Source organism: Centropristis striata, chromosome 23 (genome assembly GCF_030273125.1).
Source record: "Centropristis striata isolate RG_2023a ecotype Rhode Island chromosome 23, C.striata_1.0, whole genome shotgun sequence".
NCBI classification, from domain to species: Eukaryota; Metazoa; Chordata; class Actinopteri; order Perciformes; family Serranidae; genus Centropristis; species Centropristis striata.
The window spans coordinates 13,141,042-13,155,973 of NC_081539.1; the positions used below are offsets into that span (position 1 = coordinate 13,141,042).

General features: G+C 36.2%; 1 protein-coding gene across 1 annotated transcript in view; it reads right to left on the reverse strand.

Moving 5' to 3' along the window:
* Positions 1-106: 106 nt before the first annotated feature.
* The window catches only part of pou6f2 (POU class 6 homeobox 2), an 86,293-nt gene continuing 71,467 nt past the window's right edge, over positions 107-14,932 (reverse strand). Inside the window, exons 10-11 of the mRNA XM_059326834.1 lie at positions 10,185-10,353; positions 107-3,729 (exon numbers count right to left, since the gene is read on the reverse strand). Coding sequence (XP_059182817.1) covers positions 3,222-3,729; positions 10,185-10,353 — 677 coding nt within the window. The 3' untranslated portion in view covers positions 107-3,221. The remainder of the gene's footprint in view (positions 3,730-10,184; positions 10,354-14,932) is intronic.

Consider the following 14,932-nt stretch of genomic DNA (forward strand, 5'->3'; position numbering starts at 1 on the left):
TCTGTTTAGTATATGTGGGAAAACAGAGACCATAAATTCAGATTTAGTTATGACCAGATATGTGTTTTTCAAAGAAAAATCATTCCACTGAAAACAGGACACAAAGTTCATGTCAAACAATTGTTTATTACTAATTATGGTACAAATCAATGTGACAGACTTGAAGCTTTTTTTTTTTTTTTTGGAAATACACAAAGTGCTGCTTAACTGACCAAACAGATATTGCTCTATAGATTAAGTACAGTTTTCAGTCTATAAAAAAATGAAAACCAACCTCTGCAGGCTCTTCAGCTTTGGTTTCGAGTTCTTCGACTATTAACAAAACGTCAAACCAGTTTGTTTGTGTTAGTAAAATTTCACAAAAGCATTTAAAGGTGATTAACAAATCTTCCTAATTGGGTTAAGAGCAACATTACTGTAATCTCCTTTTTCTACGCGGGGTCTACGGGTCTGTGAGAAACCGAGAGGTGAACGGCACAACGAATGAGAAATAATGCAACGATAATAAAAAACGGATGACCAGAGAGTCACATGTGGCTCGGGAAACCACTTCACAAAAATAAAACAATCATGTGTCACACAATAATAAATAAAACACAAGCCTCTCCCTCCACATTGAAGGTGAACATGGACACACAGTGCAGAGTAACCATCTGTCTTTTCTGACCTGCTGCTGCTTGTATGGCGTTTGTATGATTCTCACAAGAACAGTACTGAGGTAAACCTTGGATGAACTACTGTACATTTCTACTCTTCAAATCTTTTATCTCAGTTTTTTTTTTTTTTTTTTTTAAAGATTGTCAACATCATGAATCTATTTCTCTGTACAATGTGCATAACTATAGAGCTTTGGTCCAGCATTGAAAAGTTGAGCAAAGGCATAACTCCTTTCTGTGTCTTCTTTTTAGTTATTTATTCTTTTTTTTTGGTTTTGGTTACAGCTTTATTGATAAGCCTCAGAACAGATCCATAATCTACCTGCAGGAGCCTGCTGCTTTCTCACGTGTTTGTCTGGTGGGTGGATGAAGATGTGTAGTTTCTTGGCCAAAGATTTGCCTGGATGAAATATTGGAAGCAACATAAAGGTGGAAACACAATAAAATAATAATACTGTACCAGACTATTTAATACTTAACGTAAAAACTTGAATATACAATCAAAATTATATAAAAAATCTCTGTGCACCAAGCAAATTAGATTCTACAATTGTCTTTTCTGCAAAAAGTGTCTTCAAAAACAGAAACATTTAAAGCTTTTTCATGTGTTTTTCTATTTATTTTTTTAAACATTTACCGAGCGTGTTTGTGTGCGTGTTTTCCAGGCAGTGAAGAAGAACACAGTCGTGCACAGGGGACTGAAAGACTGAGATAACCAATGTGACATGGAAGGACAGATATCGAGCAGACACATGATTCTGAATAAATTGCATCAAATTTCGCCTCACTTCAAATTAAGTTCACTCGTTCTGACATGTGACACTTATTCTCAACATTCACCTCTTTTTTTTGTCTTTTTCTGTGAGGGGTTTTTGTGAGAGCCATTTATTTGTACGGACGTTCTTGCCGGGAATATTGACATTTTCCTCACATGGTACAGTAATACTGTGTAAAATGAACAGATTTTAATACAAAGTGATGGAGTAAACTGACTTAAATTAATATTTTTTACCCCAAAGAGTAACCACAAATACATAACATCTAGTAGAGAATCTGTTGAAATTAACTTTTTAAAGCTTTTTACTGTGGTAGAAATCAATTCATAGCTGCAGAAAAAAAAACACATTTTCATTAAAATGGTTGATTGTAAACCTGTTAAACAGCATTTATCTTTGCAGAAAAGCATATTTGAGTTGAACTATTCAGGTTATAAAAACAGCAGAACTGGAATGAGCTCAGTAGTTTGGTCAGTGGCACACATTTTCTTAATTTTAGGGCTTAATTAAAGGGTTTATCGAGTAAAATAATGTGTTATTTTCAGCAATGTTTGCAAAATGCAGGTAATAATGTTAATAATTTGGGTTGCCTGGTGAAATCGGTTTTAGCCAAGGCTGTAAATAATCCCACATGTGGTTTGAATTGAAGCATGCAGAAGGAAAATTTGCTATTAAAGAAAATTCATCCAACACATTTTCTATATTGCCGAGATCACAGCAAACACTGCCGCAGCTGTTTGACATAGAAGTGTTTTTTTTTGTCTTTTGTTGAAGTTGATACACAGAGTAAAACACTTTAGAAAAAGAGGAGGAGGATTGGGGGACGAAAGCCGTGTGAACAAGTAAATAAAAAGGTAAAATCTTCACCAGTCCTTGAGCTGAAATTTATGTGTTCTTTGGCTATCAGGCTTTGGCAACAGAATGACACAGTAGCTCAAACAAAGCTGCAGTAGACTTGACAGACACTGAAAACCCTCATCATCATCATCATCATCATCATCATCATGTGAAAGTCCTTAGTTTACTCCCTCGGTCCGTCCTCTGAAACAATCTCATGAGATTATTAATAAATACCTGTAAAAGTTGTACAAAGTTACACTGTGACTGAAAATATTTGCAGATGAAACACAAATCAGAGGCAAACAACATTATTATGCAATTGTTTAACAGCAAAGGTTAAATTTTTTTCTTTTTTTTGTCCAAAAGAGAAACTTTTATCAGTGTGATTTCAATTCGAAGACAGCATTTTCTGTTGTTTTTTTCTTTCTTTTTAGATATTTACATAGAAACAATGAAGAAAAAAGTAAGCGAGACAAAGATAAAATGTATACTCAACCTCACACATATAGCTTAGATTTGCCAGTACAAATGTAAAAATTTAGAGCACATTTACATTACAAAATTATTCTTAGTACTCAGATGCAACAGACTTTGGTAAATAGTGTTTTGATTTGGTATGATCTCTTTACTAAATCCCTCCTCGTGGGAACCAAAATTTGGGCGATAGTCTGGTCTGTAAGGCCAGAATCTAAAACTCTTTGAAACAGCACACCGTTATGTTTTTACATAATTCTCAGATATTAATCTCTTTTTTCATGTTTTTGGTTTCGCCAAGGTCATTTACATAGCTGTGGTAATCACACTGACAACACATAGTTTTTGTTTGCAAACTGTCCATCCAGGTGACTCGGAAACATTTTTCAGTTCTCATTTCAAGATGAGTTCATCCACCTTTGTTGTTTTTAATGGCTGCCACTTTTCCACTCCACTGTTTTGCCGGAGAGCTCGTTCATTTCGGGAGCTCCTCTAGAGAATCAGTGAGAGGGTCCATTGGCGCAGCCGGGCCGAGGTCGGGCTGTTTCAAACGCTTTATTGTGTTTTTCAAAGCTTGCCTCTTGTTGCAGAACCAGACACGCACCACCTCCCTGTCATAGTTCAGTTTCTCGGCTATTTCCGTCATTTCCTGTCCGGAGGGGTGTGTGTTCTTCTCAAAGTGGCTGTTGAGGATCTCGAGCGCCTGCGGGGTGAAAGAGGTCCTCCGCTTGCGTTTTTTGGAAGGCTCGCTGCCGATAAACTCAGTCAGGTTCTGCATGCCGGATCGGTGGCGGGCTTCAGCCTCGGCCATCCAGCGCTCCAGAACGGGCTTAATCTTCTGGGCGCTTTTAGGGGTGATGTCCAACTTCTCAAACCTGGCAGGATATAAAAGGCCAGGGTTCAGTTTGCCTGTCAGACTGCTACCTATAGTGTTCTCTTGGGCTTCCTGTGGTAGGAAAAAGTGGCTTCTCAGGATGGTGTGTCTGGGGAGAATTGAGAAAAAAGAATCTTACTTAGGTGCCCTGCCAGAACAAGGGATAAGCTGCCTGCCTTCAAGTCTCCTCATCCAGAATGCCACAGGGACTGAGACTAACATCCAGGTGCACATCAGAGCCAAACTCCTGTTCTCTGCACCTGGAAACACCTCAGCTGCAGCAGCTGGAGGTGACGGCTGCCAGTAGTGCCTTAGTTTTCTGTCCCAAACTGGCAATAGTGGAGCAAGGAGAAACTGCCAACGACTAAAATCAGGTCCAGCTGATCCAAAAACATAGAAAACATCTAACTAAATACTGCACTTCAAAACAAAACAGGAATTACTCCCAAATATCCCATTTCTTTCCCTCAGGTGCTAAAAAACAAAAAATCCACTAATGCATGCAGTTAAATATGGCACCATCATTTATTTACAAAAAGAGCTTGAATTATTAATCAAAATGTACATTTAATACATTTTTCAAACTTTCTTTCATCCTCTAACAACGTCTCATTTTATATTTAATAAGAATACATTTGCACACTCTAATCCTGAAAGTTCCTGTAACTTTGCGGCTGCGTGACAATGTAATTCTGACTTCACGTGTATTCTGCACATTTTAGCAAGTCACAGTAAGAATGGAGAATGAAGCTTTTTATAAAAACACGGCTGGCTGGCAGCCCAATCACTCTGCAAGGTGCTCTCTCCTGTGATGTGAACAAATACTGTGAATGGTATTAAAATTAAATATGATGATGGTCTTACATTTGACAGTAAAAGGATTTCTCTCATGTCTGTAACGTTTGTTATTTCGTCGGCCGTCCTGACTTTTTCTTTTGATCTTTTTTTATAAAATAATAAACCTTACAATGTGTTGAAAATAAATGCAACTTTGGTTCAAATTGATTACTTGATATACAGTTATTGACCTGGGCCTCACCATTGTTTTTTTAAGATGAATGCTGAGAAGAAAAAAATAATCTGACAATGTATCAGCAGGTTTTTAACAAGCCCTATTTTTATTTTGTAAGTTCAACCTCAGCCCCTTTAATAAGTCTCTAATAAAGTGTGAAGCTGATACACAGACACTTACACTCTCAAGGACAAATTTATCCCATTGAAACCCATTAAAACCACTATTTCTGATTCCATGGCTTTAAAATCATGCATTCTATTACATCAGCCGTTCTTTAGCTTCACTATTTTTTTACCAAATTGAGCCATTTTCACATGTTTGCACCATGGGGCAAATCCATGCTATTTTTCCTGCTTTCCACCAGGGTCATTGCTGCTGTTTTATGCAGCGCTGCAATGGTTGATGTAATGCATCAGTGTTGTTGCTAATCACTGACATATCCCACACTGTGAAAAAATAAAATGAAATGAAAAATGAAAAAAATGAAATTTCCCCTTACATAAATGTCGACATAAAATAATTTTAATTTGTATGTGTTTTTGGTGGCAGTATGTCAATAGATTGTGACATTTGAACAGTAAAAATTCTAGAAACAAATTCTATATATTTATATTTTGGAGTTATAATCAGGACAAAACCTGGTTAAAAGAGAGAGAGAGAACAGTTTTTTTTCCTGCTAAGGTAACAAGAGGAAGCTTTTTTAAGGGGATGCACAAGGTTTAAGTAATATTTATGACAGTTTTTTTAATGGGTATGTGTGTGAGATTCTCTGACATCTTGACTTGCTGTAACCATGGTGATCTTGTACATTTTGCAATTTTATCTGGTTTCTCTCTTTTCTTTCTAAATATTGTGCCAGGAATGTTTACCAATATTTAAGCATTCAGAGGTGAAAAGAAATGAAGGAATAAAGAAGAAGGAAGACATGTGAAAAGGCCCCATCTGGACTCATTTAGGCCACAAGGATGCACCCTCAGGTTTTTGTGTGTGCTAAGATACGTTGATTTAAGTGAGATTTAGAGAATAGTAACTTACTAACAAACTAAATTTAAAATTAAATCTATAAATATTTAGATTCTTATAATAACGGAATCTTTTTAGAATCAATTGCCAAACAAAGGGCCTCATGCAGGAAGTGATATATGAACACATTTTCTCTTACTTTTTTTGTATCCACAGTTTGTTCTTATTGTTTTAGTACCCATTGATTTCCGTGATCCAACAATGTTTTCTTAATTTTGCCTTTTTTCTTTTACAAGTGGTTTACTAAGAACATATTTTCACAGTCCACAAATTGTCCAACGCAAGGGAAAATAGTTTAGATTTGACTAATCAAATTGATTTTATTGTATTTAATAGATTATTAGATGTTTTAGGTGTTTTTTATATTTATTTTCCTGTAATGGCTGTACTGACACTCTGGAATATCACATTTACTTTGTTAAGGTTTAAGTCAAAGTTCTTCTTCTAACATCCTTTTTTTTGGTGGCATCTTTCCAATTCTTGGGCATGTGCCAGAGTATTTGCAGATGGCACATAAGCTGCCCTTTTGTCGTGTTTTTGGAGGTCTTTAAACAGTTATAATCAATTGGGATTTATCAGTCAGCACACCTTGGTAAGAGCAGATCTGTATGGTAAAGGATGTCTTGTGCATCTGGACTTGACTTCTCTTACTTTTTTTCTTCATAAAAAAAAAAAAATTAAGAAAAAATATAAGACAAATATACGGGGATGTTTCTGCTCGAGGCCCATTATTAAATAAATAACAGTTGAGTTAACTAAAGGTGTTTCTGGGACAAACATGAGTGTTACGTGTGCGAATGCTTTTAGTAAAACAACTCCTGAACTGACAGCAGCTCTGACGGAGAGACAGCAGAGACCTACTCTGCTCTCTGTGGAACAAACAATGCACACAAGACATTTTTAATGGTGAGGTGAGCCGCCGCAGACAACAACAGCGAGGGCGAGATGACCATGCGTGCATGAACTTCCTCTGCTTCTACACCTTGTTTGGTGCATTCCTCCTTGTCGACAGGCGGTATTATTTATAACCTCCTCCTAAACAGTGGAAAGAGGAGGGCTCCATACAGCGGGGAATACATTAGTAAATATGACGAGTCACCAGAGACAGGACATTTCATGGATCAACAGGAACCGCAGATACTAAAATGAGTTGAGAGCTGCTCAGCTGGGGTATGCACTCCCTCCTCTAGTGCATCAGCACGAGGGAGAAATGGCCCTGAATGCACCTCCAGCCTCTCTTCTTAAAAGTACCTCAGGAGCCTGTTTAGACGGGCTGTATGTTTAGGCCTGAGTTACAGTTCGCCTGAAGGTTTACGGCCGTGAACCGTGAGTCTCTCACAGTTAAAATGGGGGCCAGATGATATATATGACCTAAAATCTACAGCATCTAAAGAGATTTATCTCAACGATAATAAATATGACAACTGTTATTTTTTATTCATCAGCACTAAGGCTGCTACTAACAGTTATTTACTTTATTTATTAATTTGCCCATTATTTCCTCGATGAAACATTTGGTCAACTTGCTCAAAATGTAGTTGATGTCTATAAAGTCTGACCAATAAATCAGTCATAGCGATATATAAATTTGTCCAATATGAAGCAATTTTTACACAGTATATAATATAGAAAATTATGCTTTGGGTGATTTAAAGTGGTGTTAGCTATTTATTTCACTTATATTCTTTAATGAAATGGTGAGAAATTGACTGATACTTAAGATCATAAGATAAGATACAAATGTTCATTTCGCTAATTGTTTAAATTTGTCGCTAAAATGTGTACTTTCTCAGTTTTAATTTGTAGGATTGGTTAACGATGTAAAACATTGAATTTATAATGTATAATAATGTATAAAAAAGTTTAATATTTTAATACAATTATTGGTTTAAAAAAAGTAGACTTCTGTGCAAAAAAAAATCCAAGATCTATATTCTTTCCAGTGCAAAAAACTCACTATGTTGATCATTGGGCGGGCTCTACTTAAGATATTCAGTTAAATATGATATAAAACAGAGAAAAGCATGAAATCTCCATATTTGATTGACTTAAAACAGCATTTTCTTCCATTTTTGCATGAAAAATTACTTTAATGATTAATTGATCATCAAAATAGTTGACGATCATTGCAGCTCTCATCGTCATGTTGGTTCACTTCTGATACGTTTTTGACCACTTTAAAACACTGAACTGCTAAAAATCTATATCTACATATCTAGCCATTTTCCAGGATTTTCTTGGTAATAATTAAACTCTTATGAGCTATTTTTTGTTGTTATCATTATATTTGTCCAAACAAATGTATCTTTAGTTGTACCAGGCATTGTATATTGTATACACTGCATATAACTGTATATTCAAAACTGTCAGGGAAGAATGGCTGACATAACAATATTGCCAATCAGCTTTATTTGTTATGTGTTTATTGTGATATATATTGTAAGAAAATAAAATTACATATCCTGTAATTTATCCATATTTATCAGCCTTACTGTCACACTCTGTTCTGTTAGAGTCTTGGTCTTGTTTACTTGATTTGATATTTCCTGATTCAGGAATTAATTTAGTTAATTTTAAACTTTATTTCCTTCCTTCTTGTAAGGCTGCTTTATGTTGAGTTAAATCAAACACTGATCCTATGAAGACCATAATTATATACTCTTTGATTAAATAAATAAATCTTTAATTAAATCATTTTTTTTAAATCCATAAAATTTAAGAGCCGCTGGGTTATTTTCACAATAATATATGTGTATTAACATGAAATCATTTAATTTTTTCAATATCACATTCATATATTGGCATATCTCAACAGCCCTAATATGTTTCCGTACAAGATTCATAACATCAGCAGGTTTATTGTCTCTAGCTCTACTTAGGGCTCCTGATAAAATATGTAAGATTATGTGTTTATAAGCTGGTTATGCATTCCTGGTTGATTGAAGTATAAATTCTGCTCATGTTTGTTTATGCTGACACAAATGTCTTTTGAAACTAATGACGATGGCAATTCTCAGAGTTTATAATGTTGCATTCAATTTCAGTGGTGTGAAGACATTAATAAAAGCAAGTTTTCTAGCTTAAATCATGTCAATAAAATGAGAAATGTTTTAGTAGTTATTTTAGCTAAACTGAGGCAAATTTGAGCCAGAAGAGGACACACGGGCACATCATTGGTTTGATGATGCCCTCTTGTAATGCCTGTGCCTTTTTAGATAAACTAATAAAGTGCCTGGAAACCTACTGAGCAATGAAAAGAGACAAGATGGAAGCATCTGTCAGTGTCTGTTCACTGTCTGGGTTCAGAGCTGGAGCCCCAGAGCAACCATGACATCCTCCTCAAACTTCATGTCTGTGTTGATGTTAACTAAACTAAAGCATGTGGAGTTTGCCCCTCTACTTAAAACATCAGGATGTCATGTCCAATGTCATACAAACAAAAAAATTGTCTTAACGGCATGAATAACAGCCCACAGAGTGTTTATTTTTGAAGCTAATGGCTTTTAATGTATGTTATAAATATTTGAATTATGCCTGGCTGTAAATATTTCATGTGTGATTTCAAGACTTTAAACATTAGTCAGAGATGGCTGGACCTCATAAGAACTGCAGCCCCTGTACTGCTTCACATTTTATCGGCTGTTTGATGTTGATGTGATGAAATTTTTAAAAGTGCGTGGCAGTGCTGCGTCACATAAACAGCACAGGTCAACAGCAAAGCACATGCAGAGGCTCATTAAAATTAATACGGGAATAAGAGCTGAAAATGGAGGAAAATACTGTGTTTTTGGCGAAGAAAAGTTGTCAAATATACACCCTTTAATTAGGTTTTTTTAGAAAAGATAATTAACATAAACTTCCATCCAACAACTTATTAATTAATCTCACATTTAAATATTCTTTTTTGCATTGTAGAATTTTTTTTATACAATTTAATTCTCTTAAAAAAGTAATATTTGGGCATGATGTGGCCCAATTATTCAGACATGAAAGGGAAATGTGGCTCATTCATGCAAAATGTTAGTCAAGTGGAAAAACAGGAGGGATGAAACACTGATTGTCTGATTGTCTCATGAATATATAATGCACCATTTATGACTAAACTGTCCTGGTGGCAGCAGTAAAACATGGCAATCTTATTAACAGATCATCGCCGTCAAGCTCTCTCATGTTCAGGCGGAGCGGCGGCGTCGGGCCTTAGTAATTATTAAATGCTTTAAGTGCTTCGTGTAATACTTGTGTATGTATTTTGCATAAGTAACGTGCTGCTGTCATGTCAGCGGGTGAAAGAGAAGGGAGAGGAAGAGGGGTAAGTACAGACATGAGAGCTTCGTTTGTCAGGGTGGTGATAGTCAATTATGTATTTTAATATCTTAATAATGTCTGTTAAAACACGGGATGAAAAATGGATGGCACCAGAGACTCAGTGGGGCTTTATGTGCGCTCATTTGACAGAAGTAGGACATATTGATCAGAGATAATGAAGCATTTACTGCTGGAGTTTTACCCTCTTTGTTTGTTCTTACCTGCAGATGGCAGACTGGCTGTATGCCGGCCCCTCGGCGGCGCTGAGCGCCTGGCCCACCTGAGTCTGTGTCAGGCCCAGGGACAGCCGGCGGATCTTGAATGCTTTGGCGAATTCACGAATCTCCTCCAGGTTGACCCCGTCCACCTCGCTGGGGGCGGTCTGCGGGTCTACAACACAAGACACACGTCTCATTTTATTAGCCCTCTGCTCCTCTGTTGCTTACCTCATTTTCCAGAGTGAATGAAGCAAACATTCAGACATATGTGATCATGATCGTCTCAAAACAACTTGAAAAAAACACATTCCAGCTCTGGGTCACAACTTATTATTTCTCTCTGCCCTTCTGCTGTAAACTACAGTACATGAGAGATGTTTTGGAGAATAAACTCATCTGAGGTGTGAATGCAGGTGTGTCATGGCTCTGGCATACAAGTGTAAATCTTTAATCCAAGATACAAAAGCATATGGAGAAAACCACAGACAGAGCTGGTTCAATCAATAGATGGGTAGATCTTGAGCAGATGTATTTTGTCGGTCTTCTTGTACCTCATCTGTATTAAACACACATATATTCTAAAGCTAGCACTCATGGAAAAATATTCAAAATGGAATAAAGACAATATTTCATCTATCTGACCCTGTGTGAAGACAGTTCAGGCCTTCAAACCTCCTCATGCACGCACGATTCCCAGCTCCAGCCCGACAGAGAAAACTCTTTATACAAAGAAATGCTGTTTGTGAATCTTTCTGATAAACTTCACAAAAGCATTTTGAAGAATTTCCTCGCTAATAAAAAGTGATTTCACATTGTACATCAATGTCAGGTGCCCTGGCATCCTGCTTACTAAAGCAAAGTTTGTGCCTCTGAATTATTCATCTTGGTCATTATCAATGAATTATTAAAGGAATCCTCCAAGCGTATTTAAGCAAAAATCTATGGGGCTGCCATCTCGTTGTGCCTCATAAGTGACGTGTAGCGTATGCGGCGTGCTCCAGACGTGTGAACACTCGGAAGATGAGGGACTCCGAGCCGACTAAATGGGAGGGATGAGCACTCACAGCTTCGGGTCCCATCATCTCCACATTGATGAGCATCTCTTCATCATTCCCAACAGAGTCTATCTACTCAGTGCTTTGAAAGACTAATGGTGCTCTCGAGCAACTGGTCTAACCTCTAGATCCATATTTGTCTTTAGACATGAAGTCACAACCCAAACATGATTTAGAATTTAAACTCTAATGAATGGCGGAGTAAAGCTTTCACAAAACAAGCACAGGAGTAAATAAAATGCTTGAAGAGACAAAATTAAAAAAAACAACTGAAACAAAGGACCCAATCAATTTCTGAGCCTTTTCATCACAGCAATAATACACTAATACGCTTAATAATTACAACAACAACGTAAACACTCAATTTATCTGCTGAAAAGGAAAATGAGACCTTCATAAATTACAGGCGAGACCCATGCTATTATGTGCCGGGCATACAATGAAGTCAAGCTTTTGTCTCTTTCTGTCCTCCACTTAAAGGTGAAAACAGTTTTTCTTTTGTTGAAATGTTCATTATCAATCCGGACGAGACTAAATGATGATGATGATGAAGTTTGAAGTTTTCACCCAACAGTTTAAAACAAGAGGCCTCATTCACCAATATCTAAAGTTTTATCTTTTGTTTAAACTCGAGAGAGCTAAAGAAACGTCTGATTCATGACGTGTCCTCGTGCTGGGGCCAAAATCTTCTATCTAGATATAGCTCTCTTCATTTCGATATATATCACAATATAGCATGTTTTTCTGGTTATTCAATAAATAAGTAATCTATATGAAATAAACACATGGTTTGTACACCCCATGTTAGCAAAAGAGTGCCTCTCTGTATAGCTTCGCTTCCATGCGCAGGGATCAGAACGTAAAGCGCCGTCCAAATTACGTAAATATTGCCGCAATGCAGCTCACAAACTCAATTTTCAACAGAGTGATGGAAAAGACTTAAAAAAAAAAAAATATATATATATATATATATATATATATATATATGTATATATATATATATATATATATATATATATACACAAAAGACATTTTTGTGTTGTTTAGATGATATATATAGTCATATCATCATATCGCCCAGTTTTTAAAGTGCAGAATTGTTCAGACCTGTGTTCTTAAAATTATGAATCACACAGTCCTCGTAAATTAAAATATGTGCCAGTTGATCCAAATTAGTTTAACTAAACGCTGTGCCAAACCACATGAAAGGGCATGAAACTGCTGAGATGTGTGCACACAGAAATTGAAAAGAAAAGTTGAGAGCATTAGTTCAAGAATGCCGGCAAAAAAAATCCAAAGGCGACGCAGCACTCCAATCGTACAGAAACCTAAAAAAAATCTAATGTGGAGACACATCTGCAGGACCAAATGAGCTGTCATATTTATTAACGTCTCACTCTGAAAATAAATCTACATGGTCCTGGACAATATTTATTTTGTAAGGCCATAATGCTGTGTAAAATAATGCACATAAATATTTAAAAATGCTATAAATTATAACAAATATTGGCATTTTAATTCACAACTGAATAAAAGAAAATTCAAAAAGCAGTTAGTTTGCACAATCATGTCAGCTCTCAAATCTGTTCTTGAGTGAGCATACATTCAGTTTTTACCTAAGAACACTTCACAAATAAAACAGAAAATTTTTTTTCGTAAGAACGTTTGGTGAATGAGGCCCAAGTGTTTTAGAAAATGTGACTAGAAAAGGTAAACAGGTAATACTGTCATGTCCATCAAGTGCTATCAGACTTCATTTAGACCTGGTATTAACATCATTGGATCTGCATACATTATTTTGTCTTTGCATTTACACCTGGTATCAATACATTTTCTTGTTATGTCAATTCTGTGATCAGATATTAGATGCATATTAGTTAAGAAATGGGGTATAAGTGGCGGTGGTAAAATGAAATGTTGCTAAAAAACAGTTTGCATGCTCGGCTGACTTTCTCTTGATAAATATAAAGATAAAATAAAAACAGCCTCAAGGCAAAATAGTGCTGACATTCTTCTTTCTCATTGACATTTTCCCATCTGATTATTTTTAAATAACAGTAACAGACACTCTCAGCTTTTTAATCTGTTTCTGGCACTTTGTTTGTGGCCAGCGAATGCAATGACATTTCATCTTCTCTGCTCGGCAGACGAGTCTGATCCTGTCATGGGATTTTCTATTGTGTATGTATGCTGTAAGTGATATTGAGAGGAAGTGATATGGCTCGTACTCAGCATAAAGCATTAATTCTATTTGCCGCAGAACTGAGCCACAATGATTTTGTGCAGACTCAAAAATGGTTTATAAGATATTTTCCGAGCTACAAGTAAACACAAACTAAACACAGTGTCTACAACAAGTTGATCAATGACGACTTGTGTTTTTATTAAATTCAGTGGCATTGTAGCTGCCTTTGAAATGAGTTTACATGGAGTTTAGGGGAATCGACTCTGACAAATGAAATTTATCTGAATAAAAGAGAGTTTTTAAAGGCAATAGCTGCATGCTGACAGGCTGCGGCCCAGTGATTTATAAGGCTCTGCCAGAGGCCCACGCATTGAGGGAATGAAACTTATGTTCATTAAACATAACACACGCCACTTTGGATCATCTAATAAACCAAAGAATTGACAGTCAGGAAAAAATAAAACAATTGTAAGAGGCTGGGATCAGTCAGAAGCTGTCCACACTGAGAGTAAATGTAGATTCTGTGTGGCCGCCGTGTTTAATCTCTAAAGGGACAGTTCACACAAATTAGAAAAAGACATTTTTATTGTTTTACCTCCGATAACTAGCCATGCAGAGAGTTTTGACTCTCTACCTTAGAAGAATGGAGGTAAACTGAATTTCAGTGGTGGTCCAAAACATATGTTGCCACCAGTTAAAATAGAGACTATTTATTACAAAGTAGTTCTGATTCAAACAGTGAAGTCTGTTGTGCACAAAATGTCGATATTATCATGTAATTTCTGTCTTTATTTGATTGTGCCGAGTATATTAATTAACTTCTATTTTTAATGTATTTCAATGAGTGTCTATCTGTTCGAGCACCAAGAAAAGTATAATCTTGATAAACAGATATCTGCATATAATGAAGAATCTGTAGGCAACAGGACCAGATTTTGGTTTCAGAAGGGTTCTGGTTTCCTTTTGTAGTCAGAGTGGTATTGACCAATCATGTTTGAGTGTCTTTGTGGGGAACAAAAAAGGCAGAAATGAAATTATATAACCCGTCAGCTATTGTCTGATGATGATATAGGTTTTTTTTTTTATTAATTGTAGCTTTTTTAAGTTAAACTGCATTCATAAGCATATATCTGTTTATAGAAAAGAGCCAAAATGTCATCTGGAACTAAATCATCTACAAATAGTATTGATGATAGTGCTAATTGGACTGTAAACAATAACTGGTCCAATTAGATCCATTACCTAAAGTCAAGAAACATTGGCTGTTGCCCCCAGAGGTTAAATCATCGTCAGACTGATAGCTGATGAGATTAAGGAAAAATTAACCTGATTTAAATTTTGTAGTTTTTAACATTGACATGTTGGTATATCACATATTTTTTATTGTCAGCAAATCATATGCAACACCAAAACCATCAATGAATTGACCCTACAAACAAGTATTGACTAAGTAGCTATTTCTTGACATGTCTTGTTCTTCTGTACCGTAGCGCTCCTTTGTTGCCAAAAAC